General features: G+C 47.5%; 2 protein-coding genes across 3 annotated transcripts; one reads left to right on the top strand and one right to left on the bottom strand.

Annotated features, from left to right (window-relative positions):
- NOP10 (NOP10 ribonucleoprotein) lies at positions 1-4,396 on the bottom strand. The gene is made up of 2 exons (XM_084806148.1): positions 4,232-4,396; positions 1-644 (listed from the first exon to the last, which is right to left on the bottom strand). The coding sequence occupies exons 1-2, from the start codon at positions 4,283-4,285 to the stop codon at positions 504-506; spliced, it is 195 nt and encodes a 64-aa protein (XP_084662274.1). The 5' UTR covers positions 4,286-4,396; the 3' UTR covers positions 1-503.
- Positions 4,397-4,613: 217 nt separating this feature from the next.
- Positions 4,614-20,717, top strand: NUTM1 (NUT midline carcinoma family member 1). Of its 2 annotated transcripts, XM_084808553.1 has the most exons (6): positions 10,950-11,645; positions 12,540-12,668; positions 12,805-12,938; positions 14,509-14,798; positions 15,965-16,081; positions 18,074-20,717. In XM_084808553.1, the coding sequence occupies exons 1-6, from the start codon at positions 11,155-11,157 to the stop codon at positions 20,459-20,461; spliced, it is 3,549 nt and encodes a 1,182-aa protein (XP_084664679.1). In that variant the 5' UTR covers positions 10,950-11,154; the 3' UTR covers positions 20,462-20,717. The 2 variants fall into 2 exon arrangements, 1 of the variants encoding a protein (XP_084664679.1); XR_014784135.1 differs by lacking the exons at positions 10,950-11,645; positions 12,805-12,938; positions 14,509-14,798; positions 15,965-16,081; positions 18,074-20,717 and adding exons at positions 4,614-4,921; positions 6,640-6,792 and having other exon boundaries at positions 12,540-12,687.
- Positions 20,718-21,355: the final 638 nt, after the last annotated feature.

The following is a 21,355-nucleotide window of genomic DNA, read 5'->3' as shown; positions in this document are numbered from 1 at the left end:
TTATCAACTTAATTAAAAGCGATTCTTTATTGAATGCTACCAGAGTAATCATTTTTAAAAACTATTTAGGGTCCTTGTAAATCATGGCCATCACGAAGCGGAAAGAAGTTGGTAAGCCCCTCCAGGTTGCCAGACACTTTACTAAAACCAGTCTCCCTAGATTCTCTGCTCTGATAATACCACAAACATGCACATGTTAAGAAATTAGCAATGGAAATTTCATTTTATCTCCAGAATTACAAAGCTAGATAGGTACAACTGAAAGAATTCAAGCTCTCTTGCAGAATGCAGGGGTTTCTTCCTTCCACAAAACACAAAAGGAATTAAGTTGAATTTCAAAACATCCATAGTGGCACTCTGTAAGTCCTAGGGCTAAAGTGGAATGCAGAAAGCAGATGTGCTGTTGCTGTTGTTATTCTGCATCATCTTCTTCAAAGCTGCTGGAAGAAGCTTATCTTGCCTTGATGGGTTGTGTTGGCCTCAGCTGGCATCAGAGGGACAGTTTACACAACAGGCCGAGGCTGCTGTGTCATCAGGACGCCAAAGCGTTTCTTGATAGTGATCCTGTGCCGGGAATATTTGTCATCTGGGGAGAAGCGTGCAGGATGGGCTGAACATGTCGGCTGGCCAGAAGGATCCACCTTCTGCAAAGCAGGGGAGAAAAGGCAAAATACATTTGTGAGCAAATACGATCCTAGCAAAACTATACCAGTCCTAAACCCACATATTCCATCTTAAATCCACTCACAGCCCTTGCTATCCCCACCCCCCTCATACACAGTTCCTCCCTTGTCCACACCAACATATACCTATCCATAAATCCAGAACTTGCCCCACAGCACATTAAGAGCCCACTGATTTTATAGAATAATAGAATACTAGGGTTGGAAGAGGCCTATAAGACCATCGAGTCCAACCCCCTGCTCAATGCAGGAATCCAAGTCCCTGACAGATGGCTGTCCAGCCTCATCTTGAATGCCTCCAGTGTGGGAGAGCCCACTATCTCCCTAGGTAACTGGTTCCATTGTCATATTGCTCTAACACTCAGGAAATTTTTCCTGATGTTCAGCCAGAATCTGGCTTCCTGTAACTTGAGCCCATTATTCCGTGTCCTGCACTCTGGGATGATCGAGAAGAGATCCTGGCCTTCCTCTCTGTGACAACCTTTCAACGACTTGAAGAGCGCTATCATATCTCCCCTCATTCTTCTCTTCTCAAGGTTAAACATGCCCAGTTCTTTCAGTCTCTCCTCATAGGGCTTTGTTTCCAGTCCCTGATCATCTTTGTTGCCCTCCTCTGAACCCTCTCCAGTTTGTCTGCATCCTTCTTAAAATGTGGTGCCCAGAACTGGACACAGTACTCCAGATGAGGCCTAACCAGTGCTGCGTAGAGGGGAACTAGTCCTTCCCGGGATTTGGAACCTATGCTTCTATTAATGCAGCCCCAAAGTAGCATTTGACTTTTTTGCAGCCACATCACATTGCTGGCTCATATTCAGCTTGTAATTGACAACAATTCCAATATCCTTCTCGCTTGTAGTGTTGTTGAGCCATGTATCCCCCATCTTGTACCTGTGCATTTGGTTTCTTTTTCCTGGATTTCCAATGAGCTTAGGTTCACCTAAATCCTAACCCTGCACCAGATAATTTTATAATGGGTTTATTCTTAAATAAGGGAGTGCTTCTTCACTTATTTCATTTAAGGATGTATGTATCCCCATGTTTTGATGAAACTAGTTCTGAGGCAGCTTACAAAAGATTAAAACAGGTGGGAAATGGATCCTGGCCTGTCTTTTGGCAACGGGGATGGTGGTTGCTAGGAAACGCCAGGGTGAAATGATGTTAAAGCCTTTCTACAACTGCCTAGTGTTCCTGCTATCTTTACAGGGCTCCTAATGAGTTCAGGAGGATCCCCTCCCCCCGTTTCACTATTATTCTTAGAATCAAGGAAGTGTATCCTCTTAACAAAACCATCTGATCTCAACAGCCAGTATAGTATAGTGATTAGAATGTCAAATGAGGTCTGTTTATAGAGTCCACCCAGAATAGAGCTTTTAGCACACTGGCTTCCTCTCTGTGGAATTCCCTGTCAGGCAAGTGCCAACATTGCTTTGTTTTCGGTGCCCGCTAAATACATTTTTATTTACACACGCTTTTCATGTATGACCAGCCACAGTTTTATTGGTATTATTTGATTTCAACTACTGTTATGCTTTTGTATTTGTGTTTTGGTTTTACTGTTCACCACTCAAGAAACTTAAAAAAAAAACATACAGAGCAGTTTATATATTTTGTAAATAAATAAATACGGACCACTAGTGAAACCTAGGCTAGTTTCGCCACCCAGTCATGAAGGTCACTGGGTGAACTTGGACCAGTTACCATTTCTCGGTATACTCTACCTCACAAAATTGCTGTGAGGAAAAAATAGGGAGTGTGGTAGAACCTTGAGTTCTTTAGAGGAACAGCAGGATCAAATGTAGCAAGAATAATATTACATATATAATCTATATCTCAAGCTTGGCCAGCAACGGCAAACAGAGAAGCTTTCTCTTAAGCTATATTTAAATCAAAACCCTAATATCTTTCGGCATTAATTACTTTTTCTATTGAGGCTGGCCAAAATTAGAAAATAAAAACATAGTTACATCTTTAGCTGTTTATTGCACTTAAACACACATTTGTGAAATTAAATATCTTTTTACCAGCTTCCATACCTTTAAGGAGGGACTACTGTCTCCCCCCCCCCCCCAAGGTAGCTGTATTACTCTGTTGCAGCAAAAACCAACAAAGAGTCTTGTGGCACCTTAAAGACTAACACATTTATTCTGGCATGTGCTTTCATGGACACCATCCACATCATCAGGTGCAAGAAGTCATCCTGTGAAGCGGACAATATCCACAAAAGCTTTGTTGTTGTTCAGTCGTTAAGTCGTGTCCGACTCTTCGTGACCCCATGGACCATAGCACGCCAGGCCTTCCTGTCCTCTGCTCTCTCCCGGAGTGTGCTCAAGTTCATATTCATTGCATCGGTGATGCTATCTAGCCATCTCATCCTCTGCCGCCCCCTTCTCCTTTTGCCTTCAATCTTTCCCAGCATCAGGGTCTTTTCCAGAGAGTTTTCTCTTCGCATTAGGTGGCCAAAATATTGGAGCTTCAGCTCCAGTATCTGTCCTTCCAATGAGCAGTCAGGGTTGATTTCCTTTAGGATGGACTGATTTGACCTCCTTGCAGTCCAGGGGACTTGTAAGAGTCTTCTCCAGCACCACAGTTCGAAAGCATCAATTCGTCGGCGCTCAGTCTTCCTTATAGCCCAGCTCTCACAGCCATATGTTACTACTGGGAAAACCATAGCTTTGATTATATGAACCCAAAATAAGTGTGTTAGTTTAAGATGCCACAAGACTCCTTGTCGTTTTTAATGTTAAGGGTCAAACACTGTAAGAAACCAACACCCCACTTCCTGATCTGGACAGTCCTCTATTTAAAGAGCTGTTAGAAGATGCTCCTCTATTTGAAAGTGGCCTCTATTTGATGGGCTGCCCAGTCCAAGTCTGGTTTGAAGTCCAAGAACCAAAAGGAGGGAGACCAGAGAGGGGCCACTTGAAGCTGTCCACCAACAGTTACCGCAGCAGAATGAGCAGACACACCTCACCTCGTGAGGCTCCTCCACTATGATGAGATGAATCGTATTTGCATTTAAATACCTATTACTTCTGAATACACACCCATACATATAAATTTGCACATGCAAATGTTATATAAAGCTGTGTCCTCTTTTGTCCTTTTCGGTGATGCATTGCCTCTTTCCGGGCAACGTGTGAGCAGGCACTCTACCCCCCACCCACCCCTTTCTAATGAGCTGTCACCAAACTGCTTGCACATTTCCAGCGTCTTTTTCCTCCCCTCCCGCACACATCCACGAGGACCAGAAACATCTCTTTCATCAAGTTAAGGCGGCGAGGTTGAAGAGCTGAACGTATTTCAGTGTTAAGTTCTGGGCAGCTTATTCAGTGACAAGTAGAGACTCCACAGCCAGTTACACCCCTGACCCAACGCAGATAGCAGGGAAGGAGGACGGTTAGGTGCAGCTAGGCATGGGTGCATCAGGACTACCTGAGGTGGGAAAATAAGCGCAGGTCAAGAGAACAACACCTGCGTTCTGGGGGCGCCAGGAAAGGGACCAAGAAGTCAGCCGTGGGGCTGAGAGGCCATGGAGGTAATACCCTTACCTTGAGGGTGTAAACCCTGTCTCCTTGCTCATTGAGGTAGTATTGCAGGAACATTGCGGCTAGATCCACGGATTAACGCCGCTGCAACGTGGGTTATTTTAATTTTATTGATTTCTCCGCTGCCGATATCAACCAACTTCACGAGCCCACGTGGCCTCCAACTCCACCACTTCCAGGGCAATGAGGTCCCGTAATCCTCCTATGAATGAGAGCGGAGGAAGCTGAGCATTCTGGGAGTTGTAGTCTTCCAGCTTCAGAGCGGACGGCTCACGCCCTAGGGGGCGCTCCAGCCACAGCGCAGGCCGGAGACTCACCGCCCTCGTTGACCAATGCATTCTGGGAATTGTAGTTCCTCAGCTCCACCAAGTCTCTCCTCTAGAGTTGCTGTGTCGTATGTGGACGGATAGGTGGGATTCACCTGTTGAAATGCTGCATCTTCAGCTATTAAAGGCCCCATCATTCAGCATTCAGGCCCCGCCCATCATCTTCTTCTTGCCAGTGTTTAAACTCGGGTGGTAACTTGTCCCTTTTTGGTAAATAAGGCTGTTTGACCCTTTTTTTATTTTTTTGCAGGTCAGCCTTGAAAAAAGTCCAGATATTTAATTCAAAAATACAAGATCCCCCCCCTCCCCCCGAATGACTAGAGGAAGTAGAATGCAAACCCTGAAGCAAATGATTCACATGTTCATGGTAAGGCTGGACCAGATCTATGTGCTAGGAAAATGCAATTTGTTGTTGTTGTTGTTAAGTCAATCAGTCAAGTCCGATTCTTCGTGACCCCATGGTCATAGCATGCCAGGCCTTCCTGTCCTGCGCTCTCTCCCGGAGTGTGCTCAAGTTCATATTCATTGCATCGGTGATGCTATCTAGCCATCTCATCCTCTGCCGTCCCCTTCTCCTTTTGCCTTCAATCTTTCCCAGCATCAGGGTCTTTTCCAGTGACTTTTCTCTTCGCATTAGGTGGCCAAAATATTTCAGCTTCACCTTCTGTATCTGTCCTTCCAATGAGCACTCAGGGTTGATTTACTTTAGGACTGACTGATTTGACCTCCTTGCAGTCCAGGGGACTCGTAAGAGTCTTCTCCAGCACCACAGTTCGAAGGCATCAATTCTTCAGCGCTCAGCCTTCCTTATAGTCCAGCTCTCACAGCCACACGTTGCTACTGGGAAAACTATAGCTTTGATTAGACGAACCTTTGTCAGCAAGGTGATGTCTCTGCTTCTTACTATGCTGTCTAGGTTTACTAGACAGCATAGTAAACCTAGAACTGCTGAAGCCTAGCTTGTAGGATTTTGAGCATAACCTTGCTGGCAAGTGAAATGAGCGCAATTGTATGGTAGTCTGAACACTCTTTGGCATTGCCCTTCTTTGGAATTGGAATGTAAACTGACCTTTTCCAGTCTTGTGGCCACTGTTGAGTGTTCCAAATTTGTTAGCATATTGAGTGCAGCACTTTAACAGCATCATCTTTTAGGATCTTAAATAGCTCAGCTGGAATACTGTCATCTCCACTAGCTTAGTAATGCTTCCTAAGGCCCACTTGACTTCACTCTCTAGGATATGCAATTACTCTGTAGCAAAAGCGCATCCGCTATGCAATACACAGTCTTCCCATGACCTGGTGCCCTCCAGATGTTTTAGCCTGCAACCCACATCAGTCACAGCCACCATGACCAATGTTCAGGCATGATGGGAGTTGTAGTCCAAAACATCTGGAGGGCACCAAGTTAGGGAAGGCTGTATTAAACTAGAAAGGCCTACTTGGTTTTACTTAGAATGGAGGGGGTAATATATTTGCATGTGTAAATTCACTGAGATCACGTTTTTGAGTTAACACAGTCTATTGCCTGGGACAGAGAATGTAGAAAGACAGGAAGAAGAAAATGAAAAGAAAATCAAACATACTAGCAAAGATATCAGGAACAGCCATATGTTGTATGCCATATATCCAGCACACTGACAGTACTGCCTGTGGGTACAAAAATGATGGCATGCAGTGATGCTCTACAAAATATTTGTTGTTGCGATCCCTTTCAAATAATAATAATTTTAAAAGGATATTCGTGCATTCCTATGCATGTTCTACCCAGAAATCCTATACAATTAATCTATTAGAATTTACTCCCAGGTAATCGCAACCTAGTAGGAGAAACTAGTTGGGTGGCAAACACACACACACACACACACAGAATCCTTACTTTAGCCATATTAAACTTTGATGCACAGGTAGCTGCCTAATTGGACATTACAAGGGGGAGCACTAATAATGCAGCTGTAGATTCTTAAAAGAAACCAAATGGAAAAGGAAAATCCTTTAATTTAAAATATTTGCATACCATCCTTTATTAACATCAACTCCAGCAAGGACAGCTGCAGAGCTAAGGTGCGCATGTATCTTCTTTTACAGAATACAGTCTTCTTTCCTCTGTCTTGAAAATGTCTTCTATTTGAAGGGCCGACTAGTCCAAGCCCAGGTTAAAGATGAAGGAAGAGCTGGGCCTTGAAGCTGCCCATCAACAGCATCTGGACAACCGACTGAGCAAGGCACACAGGTCACCAGGTCAGCCTCTTCCCCACTATGGTGAGATGTATGTATTTATATTTAAAATAGGAAAATAATTCATAAATTTCTATCCAGAGCTGATGAGTTCCTGGGTAAGACATCCTCTGTTAGGCCGCCTCTTTTGTTGGTGGACCATGGAAGGCTTACTGGGCAGTAGCACGAAGTGGGTGAGTTTAGCTGCCATTTAAATTCCCCACAATATCCTAGAGTAATGCTAAGTTGGAGGTCCTGTGGAAAATTAAAACTAGATCCATCCAGCCAGTGCTGCTTGGAGTGCCAGGCCAGAGCATGTTTAAAGAGGCCCCCAGGTGAAGCAGCTGCCCAAAGATGCCAGGTACAGGTGCCAGCCCTGCATTTCAGCATGGTTAACAATATAAAAGACCAAGTCCAATATTAAAACACAACAGAACAAACCAACCAGTAAAATGAAAACAATTCTTAACATCTAGCAGATAAAAACAGCAAATAAATCAATTCAAAAGAGCAGTACTTAAAATGGTTGAGTAAATAAAGAAGCAGTTCGCCTGGTGCCTAAAGATAACAACATTGGTGCCAGACAAGACTCCTTGGGGATTGAAGTCCATGACTGGGATGCCAGCTGAAGAAGCCCTTGCTCCAGTCGACATCCACATCACTTTTGATAAGAGGAGGCACTGGGGAAAGGGCATTGGCAGATGTCTTTTACTCATGGGTGCACAACACTTTTGGCCCTGGGCCCCCATCTGGTGATAGCTGGGCGGTCAGGGGCCACACCGGCACATGCACACAAAAACATGCCCAGGGAAAAGAGGATGGGGTCCTGCCAATTTTGGGGACCATGCAGGTAGTGGCCAGAGCCACATTGGCCCCAATGCCACAGGCTGTTCACCCCTGCCTTAAAGGATTAGTTTTGGGCCACAGTTTCTGCTGATGAGTAAAAGCAAGAGGACAGAGGAACTGGATTCTAAATTAACAGCCAAAAGGCAGGTTTGGGTTCCCAATAGGGGAGGGTAGATGAGGAGTTTCCAAGGGGCTAGGACCAGGTGTGAAGAACAGGTGTTGATGCAGCGGCCCACGGGTGATCAGAATACACTCAGGGGAGTGTGCCAAGGAGAGGGCAACAGGAAGGCCTGGTTGTGAGAATGGCTGCCTGTCAAGGAGGCCTCCAAAAGCCATCAGATCTTATGAGGAGATTCAAGAGGGGAGAGGACAGCAGAGGCAATAATTTAATACTAATTGTCTTCCAGTACCATCGATCATGGCATCCTTCTGGAACACCTGGTGGGCCTGGGGGGTGCTGTTTTGCAGTGGTTCTGGCCCTTTCTGTGAGGCCCTGTCCAGAATGGTTCTGGGGATTACTGTTCAACTTCACGACCATCAGCCTATGGTGTTCCATGAAAACATTGGGAGAAGTCATTCGGAGTGTTAGAGAAAGGTGCTACCAATATGCCAATGACACCCAACTCTGTTGCTCTTTGTCACCTAACACAAGGAAGCAGTTGAAACCCTTGAATGCTGCTTGGGTTCGATAAGAGGCTGGATGAGGGCGAACAACCTAAGGTTAAATCCACATAAGACGGAGGTGTTGTTGGTCAATAGAAAGTCTGACATGGGGACTGGGATTCAACCTCTTCTGGATGGGGTTGGGCTCCCACTGAAGAATCAAGTCCCCAGCTTGGGAGTGCTCCCTGATCCTACGCTATCCCTGGACTTTTAAGTGGCGGCGGCAGCAAGAAGTTCATTTACACAATTACACTTGGTGTACCAGCTGCGACCCTTCATGAGTGAGACTGACTTGGCAAAAGTTTTCCATGTCTTGGTTATACCACGCTGAGACTATTGCAATGCTTTCTACGTGGGGCTACCCCTGAAGAGTGTCCAGAAGCTTCCACTGGTGCAAAATGCAGCAGCTAGGCTGCTAACCAGTCCACGGGATCATATTACATCTGTCTTGAAAGACCAGCACTGGCTGACAGTTACTTTCTGGGGTCAGTGCAAGGTGTTGGTTTTAACCCTTAAAGCCCTAAGTGGCTTAGGACCTGGCTATCAAAGGGACTGCCAACTTTATTAGGAATCTGTCTGGTTATGAAGATCTGCAGGAGAGGCTCTCTTGAGGGCACTATTGCCCGCAGAGGCTCATTTGCTGGGCACGTGTGAAAGGGCTTTCTCCTATGCCACTCCCAAGCTGTGCGGCGTGCACCCCTGAAAAACTACGATTGGCACCCACTCTCTTGGCTTTTAGAAAGGGTGTGAAGACACATCTTTTTAATTCACCCTTTTAAGAGAGCGATCCTATGGCCCGTGTGGTGTAGAGGCTAGAGTGTTGGACTAGGAGTCGGGAGATCCGGGTTCTAGTCCCCGCTCAGCCATGGAAACTCACTGGGTGACTTTGGGCCAGTCACAGACGCTCAGCCCAACCCACCTCACAGGGTTGTTGTTGTGAGGATAAAATGGAGGAGGAGGATTGTGTAAGCCGCCTTGGGTTCCTTAAGGAGGAAAAAAGGTGGGATATAAATGTAATAAATAATAAATAAATGGCCTTTAGACAGAGTCGGGATCCAAGGTTGGAGACAGCGATCCGACCTCTCGGACCCAGGAATCCGTGCTCCCCTCCCCCTCGCAGCCGGCGTGGAGAGAACTGCTCCAGCTACCTCTCTGAGGTCACAAAGGCAACCTCGGAAGGAAAGGAAATGGGGCCTGCTGATGGGCGGAGATGGAGGACAGCTTATACCAAATCCCCAGGCCTTCCCAGCCTCAGTCCCTCCCTCTCCCTGAGTCCCAGCACCTCAGCTAAAGGGACGAAAGAAGCAAAGATCACCTCCACCGCACCTGCTGTTCTGCACTGAATTCGGAGGCTTATGAGTATTAAGGGCGGAACCAATAGGAGTGTGCCCTAAATTATGTCATTGATTGACTGTTTTGTTTTGAGTGTTTGTTTTTTTCATTGTTTTAAGGTTTTAGTTATAGTTTTTGTGCACTACCTGGATGGCTTTTTAGCAAATAAGGCAGTATGTAAAGGCTACAAACAAACAAACAGATAAATTTGTTCTGTTTGCTAAAGTGTCAGCTTTGTCTAGACTCTGATAGCTTCTGGCTGGGGGAAAAAATGTACAATTTCTAGATGACAGCATCAAATTTGGGGGCGCCAACTTTACACTGAGAGAGAGAGAGAGAGAGAGAATTAAATTTCTAGGCATTGAAATTAAAAACACACACACACCACGTTGTTGTTTTTTCTAACCCAGATATCTGGTGTGTAAACTGACCTGGAGAATGAAACTGGACACGTACATACACAAATTGTCCAGGTCAAATGTTTGTTAGGTCTGATCATACACTACAAACGCAATACCCCAGTGTGACCTGGGAGTAGGGCACACTTGACAGAGAGCTATTCTCTGCGCCTTCACAAAACTACATTTCTCAAAGTTCCATTGGAGAAGCCATGACAGTTAAACAGTTTCAAACTGGTTTAAGCTTGTAGTGTAGATGTTTGTTGCCCTCAAGTGTGATAACACTACACCCACGTCAACTGCCCTATGTCAAAGCAGACAGCACAGGTCAAGTGGTACCTCACAAACAGCTACTGTAGTCCACTCCTTGCTATTTTATTTTTGGCAAGATTTGGGCACATGTCACCTTTTGCATCATTTCTGGGGAGGTGTGCTGGAGAGGTATGTATACCTGATGTGTGCTGATGCTAATAGGATCTCCTGTGTCTGTGAGTTTTCAAACGACAATTAGATTGCCAAGTGACCAGGAAAAAATGATCTAGCTTGGTCTTCTGACTTTATAACAGTAGCGTGGTATGGAGACATCATCAGGTGAAGGTTTATTTATTTATTATGGGTCTAATCCACCCAATCGCTAAGGTTTTCTGAGCACGGAGATCAACATTATCCTTTCTGCAGATCAAGTTGTAGTTAAAGACCCAGGAGTGGGGGTCGGTAGAAAGGTTAGCAACTCTAGTTGGAGGTAATGCCAAGATTGAGTGGAACACCTGCTCCTTGTGGCAACAGGCAGCTACAGCCTCTTACCATGCAGTCCATTAACTCCCCTGGTGTGTGCCGATGCTCAGGAAACAGAGATAACCTGCAGAATTAATATCAGGGCTAAAGGTAGAACTTTAACTTCTTCTCCGTTATTGGAACCCTCAAGGCATCCAAGTTCTGGAATTGTTATCCTTCAACCCTCGCGCCTAGAGTGGTGTCAACAATGCAGGATCTTCTTGGAAACCAAATGGTGGCGTAGTGAATTTCCCAGAAGGCCCTGTTTCTCATCCATTTCCACCAACACTCTTACTACAGGACTTCACAGAGACAGGGGCCCAGTTCCTTTGAACAGCTCTCTTTACTTCAGAACTCTTCTCCCATAGAGGCCATGACCTCCCAGGCCCATGCCCCAGGCCCTGCCCTCCCTTCCTGCCCTCCCAGTGCCCCCTCGCTGCTCTTGCCTGCCTTCCCAGGGGCTGCTCTGCTGGTGACCTCAGCTGATGCCCCTGGAAGCAAGCTGATCATCAAGTTGAAACGAGAAGGACCCATGGTGGGAGGGGCCGAGGAAATGCCCCATACACAGACTTTCTTTCTGACAGGGATGCCTCTGGGCTGGGCCACTCAACGCCGTGATGGGCCTGCAGGTCCCGGAGTCCGGACAGTGTTGCTGACCAAAGCTGGCGAGGAACCAGGTGGAAGGAAACCGAGAGTGCCAGAGACTATCCCATCAGCCCGAGGGCCCCCTCCCAGTGATGCCTCCTTTGCCTGTACCTCCAAGGGGGTGTATGAGAATTACCGGCGTTGGCAACGCTACAAGGCCCTGGCTAGACACCATTTCCCTTCCACGCCTGATGCCGAAGCTCTTGCCTGTTTTTTCATGTGAGGGATTTTTTGGCAGATATGGGTGACCTAGAACTGAGATACAAGGAGATACAGGTTACGAGATAGTATCAAGGGACATTAGCCGATCTTGGGATACCCACAATTAGGACACTCAAAGCTGAGATAGAGGGAAAAAACAGTGTTTCAAAAAGTGCTGGCTTCAGCACATTCAAAATGACAGATGGTCTTGAGCATAGCGAAATGGGTTAACTCTTCACAAAAATAAGGATTGGGAAGTTCTGAATCTTGCATATTTCTTTGTGAAACCTGACATCTGTGATGAAAATTGGATGCTAATCCTCACAGTTAGCCAGCCTAGGACCTCACGGTGATTCCCATTTTAAACCCAGAGGAAGTGGTTGAGCTGGGATTTCAACTCATGCATCCACAATCAAGTCTAAGGGGCCAGCTTATACAATTACAATCAAGTGGCAAAGATCTTCCTGGACTGTACCACTTGAGGCTAAAGGAACATGTGTGATTTTGCATGTCTAAATGCTTGCTCAATGTAGAAACAGACACACACCAAAAAAACCAACCAAACAAACCCAGCCAACTACTAACCCAGAAGTGGGCAATTTGTGATCCTCTAGATGTTTTGGCCTACATCTCCCATCAAGCCCCACTGTTGGCTATGCTGGCCAGGGCTGATGGGAGTTGTAGGCAAAAATGTCTGAAGGGCCACAAGTTCCCCACCCCCGCACATCCCTGCACATAGAAAAGTGACATATCAAAGCAGACATGTTTCTATGTTCAGGGACTGTTTTGTTTCAGAGGGGAGCGTTATAATTTAACATGCAGCCCAGCACCTGCAACCTGAAGTGGTTCAGTCCAGTGGAAAAAAATGATTTCACCATTTGTTGACATGCCATTGGTGTCCCGCCCCTACAGCCCAGTGCTCCGCTCGCTGGCTCGTCTTCGTCCTGACATGACCCTGGAGGATGGGGTCCCCCGTGCCGTGCAAGAGTGGGAGCACAGCAGCAACTTTGAGCGCATGATCTTCTACGAAATGGCGGAAAAGTGAGAGCCAGCTCTTCGCCTCCCTCCCCTTTTTGGTATCACTCCAGCAGGTGTCACATGTGTGTCCAGGCAGGGGGGCGGGGAGAGGGCTGCCCCATACTGAGTTAGCCTTGTCCTCCATATTTGTCTTTCTCAGGTTCATGGAGTTTGAAGCAGAAGAAGAACAACAGATCCAAAAGATGAAGCTCTTGGCCAGCTGCTCTCAGTTCCAGGCCCCCAAACCTGCCAAGCGGCCTGCATCCCCAGCCCCCGAGTCTGGGCAACAGCAAGGTAGTGTCTCCCCACAATTCCTTGCAGCTTGAGCAAAAGCCTTACCTGCTCACAGCAGTGGAGGCTGGTGGCTCCGATTTCAGTGGGGCTGTAAATCCCTTCTGTAAATCCCTAAAATGAGTTCAGCACCTTGGATAGCTCCTTTAGAGTTCTGGCTGGTTCTGACTGAAACCCAGAATGGATTCACAGCACCATTGATATTGGAACTACCAGCCTTCACTGGCTCACAGCAACTGTGGACCAATAGGAAGAGCCATTGGATGGGGAATCGGTACTCAATTTGCTAATGGGCTCATAGCCTTTCCTCCCTACACTTTAGGAGCTGGGAGATCTGGGTTCTAGTCCCCACTCGGCCATGAAAGCTCACTGGGTGACTTTGGGCCAGTCACAGACTCTCAGCCCAACCCACCTCACAGGGTTGTTGTTGTGAGGATAAAATGGAGAGGAGGAGGAGAATGTAAGCCGCCTTGGGTTCCTTGCGAGAGGAAGAAAGGCGGGGTATAAATGCAATAAATAAATAAAGGTCACAAGGCAGGGTACAAGCTTTTGATCATCATCAGGCAGATGGTAAACAAAGCCAAAATGGCAGGTGGGGGAGGACAAATGTGGCTGATGTTGAATGCGTGTAGTCTCCATTTAATCACAGCCTTAAAGTTGTTCCACTCTGTGGGAGGGATGCACTCAAGACATTTTCTGCCTGGGGCAGGTAGGGTGATGGCCACTTATGCATCGCCAAAGAAGAGGACAAAACAAGACAAAGATTTGCATAAAATGCAAATGTGTATATGCATAGATGCAATATAACTGCTCTCATTCAAATAATAATAATTATTATTATTTCAATACAAACACATCTTACCAGGTGACCTGTGTGCCCCCTGCAAGGACTGCTATCCAGGTGCTCACTCTTGATGGGCAACTTCAACGCCTTTCCCGGCTCTCCCCCCTTATGGTTCTTAAACTTCAAGCCAGACCTGGACCAGACAGCCCCATCAAACAGAGGACACTTTCAAACCGAGGACTGCCCTTTTCCAGATCTCTAGGATAGAGCACTGTCCTCTGTAAAATAGGACACCTGACCACCAGGATATGCCAAGTGGGTTCCCCAGCCACGTTTCTTATCTCTGACTCTGAGCCTCATCAGTTTGCCTGCTGTGAAACGGATGTCAGAGCAGCAAACTGTGGGTTCAAAAGGATGGTTCTGTATTTTGGAGCTCAGCCCCCGCCTCAGCCTTGTATTTAGGTTCTTGGGCAAGTTACATTTCTTTTAGCCTCACCAGTTTTCCTCCAGGGAAATGGGTGTTTTGTGCCCAGCCACACCCACCATGGCAGCCATTTTGTGAGAGTGCCCAGTATTCAACATTCCAAATGTGCCCACTGGCCCGAAAAGGTCGGGGACCCCTAATCTAGTTGCTGGCCTGAGCCGCCCTTAGGGAAACTGCTTCACTCCTCTGCAATAGGTCAACGCCAAATTGGACACCCCATTCGGTTTCCTCTAGGCCTGCCCAGGGTTCAGGTTTGTGCATGAGTTCCATTGGGACTGACTCCATGCTCACTGTCTTCCCTCAAGTTTACATCCCAAAGAAGTCAGCCTCCAAGAGCCGCCAACCCCGGCGTCGCCAGCGGCGTCCACCCAGCACTTCCGTCCCGGGAGCACCTCGGGAGATCCCCGCTGAGGCAGTGCACCAGTACGCTGAGATCATGGAAGGCCTGGACACAAGCTGGGAGGAAGATGAGGATGAGAAAAAAGAGCCAGAGGCATGCAGAGGCCCCCAAGACCAGGAGGATGGGGTTTTCCCAGACCCTGCCCTGCTCCAGTATATTGATCAGTTGTGCGACAATGAAGAATTTGTCTGTAAGGTAACAAGAGCACCCAGCAGGGAGCAGAAGTGGAATTCTCTTAGTGGTGCTGGAGGGAACTGAAAATCATGTTGCAGCTCCTCCCTGACCATCCTCACACCTTGTTTTGTGAAGGCTCTGAGACAGCCTTCCCCAACCTGGTGCCGTCCAGATGTTTTGGATTTCCATCATCCTCAGCCACCACGGACAATGGTCAGGAAGGCTGGAAGCTGTAGTCCAAAATATCTGGACAGCTGGGAAAGGCTGCTCTAAGACTTCTCTGCCTTCACCCCATCGCCCCAAAAGTTGCCATGGAATTCTCAGCACTCGCACAAAACTACCATTGCCAGGGTCCCTTCGTAGAAAGTCACAATAGGTGTAGATGGTTTCTATTTTGTAGTTGGGACCTATGACTTCAAAATATATATTTTTTTATTTTTTAATCCTGCCCTCCCTCCAAGGGTAGACTACGTGGGAGAGAGAGAAGGCAGGGATGGGGGAAAGCCCACTGTAGCCTTACATCAACCCTGTGAGGTAGGTTAAGCTGACCACAACAAGCAACTTTCCCCTGCATCCCCCAGGGTGCTTCATAGGTAAGCTGGGATTGGATGCCCCACCCCCCCAAATGCACAAGATGTTAAATGCTCCTCCTCTGTCAAAAAGGGCAGCTGTACAGTTAGCTCCCCCTCTGTAACATCTGGTAGGACTGGATGATCATGATGCTCTGTATCACCCCGTCTCTTCACCACCTCCATGGCTCCACTGGGGGTAGAGGGAGGAGGCAGGAAGCGTGGTGCTCCGTGATGTCATATATGGGCCAACACTACGAGATGTTACAGAGGGGAAGCCAGACACGCAGCTGCCATTTATGACAGCAGACATGGGTTAGCATCCTGGACCTCAGACCTTTCCAGCCCAAACCCAGCTTTGTCTTTGGCGACTGCCTCCAGCTGCAGCAGCACAAACCCTATTCCTTCTCTGCTGCAGAACCACAGGTTCCCATGCTGGTTGGAAATGCTGACAACTGCCTCACTTCTGTAGCCTGCATCTGACCTACTTGCATTACTGAAGGAGTGAAAATGAATTACTTCTCACAACGGGGTGGGTGAGGGCCATGTGCGAGGAACCTTGCTCCTTTCCAGCCCATGGGAAGAACTGCAAACCGTGACATTTTCTCTCTCTGACAGGTGGAAGCCATCATCCATCCACAATTTATGGCTGACTTACTGTCTCCAGAAAAAAGCCAGGATCCCCTGGATCTGGCGGAGGAATTGGTGGAGGAGCTCAACTTGACACCCAACCAGGTATGATGCAGAGAATGAGATCTGAGGTGTGGGAAGCAAGAGGGGAGGATGCTTCCAGACAAAGATTTGGTGGTGCCATCGCCCTGCCTCGTGGAATTGTACAGGGGATCCAGACATCGTCGTCTTCCACTCGTAACCCTCCTGTGTTTTCCCACCACTAGGGATGGCTGAATTTACCCGTCTTCGCCTCGCACGCTGCTTGCTGGACCCCCACTGGCCACCTCACCCTGCTCAGCACGCAGCACGAGCCACCAAATGGTCTGTCGGCGAGCAGCGCGTGGTGTGCCACTTACCCACGAGCCACCATTTTGCGGAAAACTGTGGGTAAGCATTTTCAATAAATGGCTGTTTTGTGCAAAATGGAGGCCGTGAATAGCACCATTTACACATAAGTGCAGGCATAAGTGGATCGTTTATGCCCACAATTTTGCATAAATGGACCATTTATGCCTGCAATTTTGTGTAAATGTCACTATTCATGGCCACAGTTTTGTGTAAAATGGCCATTTACATAAAAAACTTTCCTGCAGTTTTCCAAAAAATGGCGGCTTGCGAGTAAGCAGGGAAACCTGTGCTTGCCCAACTTGGCGCTCACTGAGTTGGGCAAGCACAGGGGTCCACAGACTGGTGTCCCTGGAGTCCACCCCCTTCCTGGACTTCTGCAACATCCCTACGCACCACTTCTTCCACCTTTCTTTCTTACCATGGAAAATTTGTTAAGGAAGAAAAGACAGAATATCTGCACAATGGCTTCTGATTACTAGCACTAGGACCCCTCCATCTGAAAGCATCCATGGCTTAGGCCTATCTACCTGGTTAGTTCAGAGTATGATGGCCATGAGAAATGCAGTCTTCCCTTAGTGACTTCTACCTATGACAGTCCCTGGTGAGGCTATCTTGTGCACAGAGGTGGTGGTGGAGGGGAATTGAGAAAGGACAAAGGGCTTGTTTGCACATAACCCATTGGTTTAAAAACCAATGGGCTGTTGTGCATGAGCACGACACTTTAGCGCACAACCTATGATCGGCTCCTTTGTAGGTCATGCAGCGTGTTGTCCGAACCTGGACTGCTGGGTTGTTTAGCCCCTAAACAACCTAGTGGTCTGCGTTCGCACATCATACTGCACAAGCTACGAAGGAGCCGACTATGGGTTATACGCCAAAGCGGAAGAGACAGGCACGCTGTGCTTGTGCACAACAACTCATTGGTTTCTAAATGTGAGAACCAGGGCAAAGAGTAACATACAGTCATCATTTCCTCATTTGGAAGCCACAATTTGGTTGGCAGGTCCTTGACGAAGATAGAAGGAGTTGCTCTAATCCAGGGGTGTTGAACCTCTTTCAGCCCGAGGGCTGGGTTCCATTTCACAGGAGATCTTGGGGGCTGCCTTCTAGTGGTGGACAGGGCTGAAGGCAAAATGGGCAGGACCAAAGGCAAAGGGGATGGGTCCATATTTTAGTTTTAAAGCTCTTCCTGCCATTAAGTAAACCTTAGGAGCGGAATTTCAAGCTTTTAGAATTGGGGGAAAACTCATGCAAAAACTGGGAAACCACCTAACGATTGGAGGCTGGGGTGGGGCCAAAGGAAGGAGGAGTGGCCATCTGGGGACTGCAGGTGGGCTGGATTTGGCCCATGGGTCTGAGGTTCTGCACCCCTGCTCTGACCCCTCATCTCAGTAGTGCTAGCCCTGTTTGCCCGGCATTGATCACCACCCAAATGGACACATTCAACTGGAAACAGGAAATGGGAATCAAATGGCATGTGGGCATTGTGCACTGCCCGCCACTAACTGGCTTCCACTTTTGCCATTTCACTGCAACCGAGTATAAATTGGCATCAGCGGTGTCCTCAAAAGGCCAAATCCTTCACATGCTGGCAGGTGCACTTCATGAGGTGACACGGCTGAGAGCCAATACTAGCAACGCTTTTCCCATAGCCACTCTGCACTGTGGAGGTCAGATTTCTAGGGCCCCTTTCCTTTCTATCTTCAGCTGACAGAAAAGAGACTCCTGGCACTGTCTGAAGAAGAAAGAGAGCCCTCCGTCTGCCCCACCTCCCATTCTGACTCCACCCCCTCTCAGTCTGAGGAAGAGGATGAGGTCAGTGGCAATGGCAAAGGAGAAGACACGTCATGCCAGGCCATGAAGAGGCCTTCCACTAACAAGGGCATTAGGATCAGTCAGCCAGAATTCCCCAAACCAGTCATCAGTTCTCCACATTTGCATCAACGATTGGGAGACAGAGATTTTCCAGCAAAGTGTGTCAGAGATGCAGCAAGTTCATCTCCTCACAAATGTGGCCGTCATGACTCTCAGGAAAGAAATCTGCCACCCTCCCTGAAAAACACAGATGAAGGGGAAACCAAGAACTCACAGGGACAGGACCAAGTTGGAAATCACGTCAACAGGTTCCCTCATGTCCAATGGGTCAGGTCGGAAGCCACCCCAAACATAACAGGAAAGAACAGACTTCCTGGGAACTTAGTGTCACAAGGGGAGAACAAGGCAGGACAAGGAATTTCAAGGCCTTCTACCACAGAACATTCAAAGCAAGATGGCAGTCAAAAAGGAAAGGTCAAGGGTCAAATGGAGATTCCTATGGCTAGAGAACAGGGCAGCCATGGTGTCATAGCACAGTTCCATAATGGAACTCAGCTAGTTTGGAACAGTCTAGAATTAGTCCACAAAAAATGTGGAAAACAAGATGGTAGCCCAAAAGGGGAGGTCAAATCTCTAAAGAAGGTTCAGACTATCTGGGAAGTACAGGAAGATGCTCCAAAAGGGATCGACCATAATAGTCAAGACCTAAACAAAATGTTATTAGGGGATTATACAGCAGGAAAAAGGAGTCTAAAATTGACTTCAAATGGATGTGGCGAACTAAATGTTGACCATGTGGAAGAGATCATAGGTCAATCCCAAGTTCAAGATAGTAGAGGATCTAAGGATACCTCAAGTAAAACAGAGCTTGACTGGCAGGGTAAGGAGATGACATCTCACTGGGACAAACAGATGAAACAAGGTAGTCAGGAACTCATGCAGCTTGAATGTGAAAAACAAGATGGTTGCCAAGGAGAGATGGTCAAAGATCTATACCAGTTCCAGACTATTTTAAAATGGCCTAACTCTACCCCTAATGTAATTGCAACCCAATTAGGAAGCATGCACCCATGTGGCCAAAGCTTGGAAACACAAGACGGTCTAACACTGGTCCTTCCTGGGCCTGGAAATAAACCGGATGGCCAAGAAGCAAAAGTCAAATATCAGAAGAAGCAGCAAGTCAACTGGAAGCAAACAAAGACCATACCCATAAAAGATAACAGCCCAGTCAAAAGTGGAAGCGTGTCTGAAGAGAAGCTAGCATTACAAAAACAGTCAACTTCCTCTAGACAAGATGGCCAAGAGTCAATTGACCCACCCATGGTGAAAACTGATCAGGAAGCTAACTTAAAGTCACATGTTAAACTCAGCAGGGGAAATGGACAGCAGTTAACTTTAACTGACTCTAATGGGGTAGGGGTGCTTGAAGACCAACTAATAGGCATGAGTCCTAAGCATCTGCCATATTTCACCTTCTCAGCACTGGAGTCTCCATCTTCGCATACCCAGAAGGGCCATGGGAGATTCCAGAAGTCTCAGTGGCCATTCATAGATCACTGCAAGGTCAGCCCTTGGGTGGAAAACCTATCGGATGACAAACAGACCCTAAAGCCCACTCTGAATCCTTCAGGCTATGGCATCATGGTTGAAGCTGATGGAGCCAGTTGTGGTCCTGGTGGAGATCACACTCCCGTACCCACCACACCTGGGAAAGAAGTAGCAACAATTCTGCCACAACTCAATCTTCAAGACAGCAGCAGCCATGAAAATGATGAACACAACCAGCGATTTCAGTCTAGTGATCCACCCTCTTCCGAAGTCCACCATGGGCCAATTGGTTCAAAGAGGGACATGAAGAACCTGAGTAAGGTGAAAGGGGGAGATATGTTTGAGAGGGTCTCTGTGGCAAATGCTATGCTTCCAGAAATCCCTGGCGGAAGCATGGAAGGCATCCTTAAAGGTGAAGAGGAGGGGGAAGAAGAAGAGGAGGAGGATGAAGAGCTATCCAGTTTCTCCTCCTTGCTTGCCTCCAAGCTCAGCCTCTCACCCCACAGTGGTCATGTACCTCTCACAAGGGAAGAGGACACAGTGCCCTCCTCACCCGCAGATAATGGGAAACAAGGTGCTAAGATGAAGCATTCCACCAGGGGGCAAATGCCCCAGAACTCCCCTGCTCTACCAGACATGAACCAGGAAGCCAACCCAGCTGTCCACCGTAGCCACAAGAGAAAGAGCAATAGCTCAGGTACTCGGAGGAGCAAGCGCCTTCGCAACCAGTAACTGAGCCTCTTTTTCGGTGGATGCTGATGCTAGCCAACTCTGGTGAACCTTAGCAAAATCTTTCAACGTCCCAATTCTGGCACTGTCATCTTCATCACCCTGAGATTTCAAAGCCCCACCACAACTACTCAAAATACTACAAATGAGGACTGTGCTGGAATGCACAGATTGGTTTACAGTCGGTCTAGACGCATTTCCCATGGGACGGCAGAGACCCCTATTTGTTCACATATCTTAACAAATTAAAGACATTTTGAATCACATCTGGTTGTCCCTGCATATATGACTCTGAAAACTCCACCATCTTGCCTTAATGCAGAAGCAGCAGCATCATTCCTTCCAATACCAAACTCAGGCGATCACGTGCCTATGAGTTTTGGAAGGGAGAAGGGCCCACGCAAAAATAAGATTTTGGTTTTTGCATACTCGGGGGACTCCCCAGGTATGCAGAAGTGCACAAGCTTGTGAACAGAAAAATTTAAAACAAACAACCCACCCCCCCCAAGCAAAATCCTACCCCCAAAGAGACCTACGCTCAATGGTTTCCAAGACTGTGGCATGTGGAGGGTAGCAGTTGGGTAACAAACAAAAAGGAAAGAGGGTGGTGATGGCGGAATTTATCTGCTTAAGCTCTTAACAACTTATAGCAGAAGTAGGCAGACTTCAGGCATGCAAGGTCTAACTTTGCTACTAGAACCTCTAGATCCACCAACTGGAACCCAGTGCAAAAGGCAAACATAGGGCACAATCCTATGGGGGTAGGCGACCACCTATCCAATGCAGGGCAGGAGAAGCACGGAGGGGATCATTCCCTCCATGCTTCTCCTGCCCTGCATATGTGGCTAGAAAGCGGATTCCGTGGGAAGGTGGAGCGGGGGAGGAGGCTGCCAGACA

The sequence above is a fragment of the Heloderma suspectum genome, chromosome 6 (genome assembly GCF_057233095.1).
Source record: "Heloderma suspectum isolate Gila_16-S chromosome 6, 16-S_ref, whole genome shotgun sequence".
NCBI lineage: Eukaryota > Metazoa > Chordata > Lepidosauria > Squamata > Helodermatidae > Heloderma > Heloderma suspectum.
Note: the sequence above shows the minus strand (reverse complement) of the source record. Positions and strands in the feature narration are given on the sequence as shown.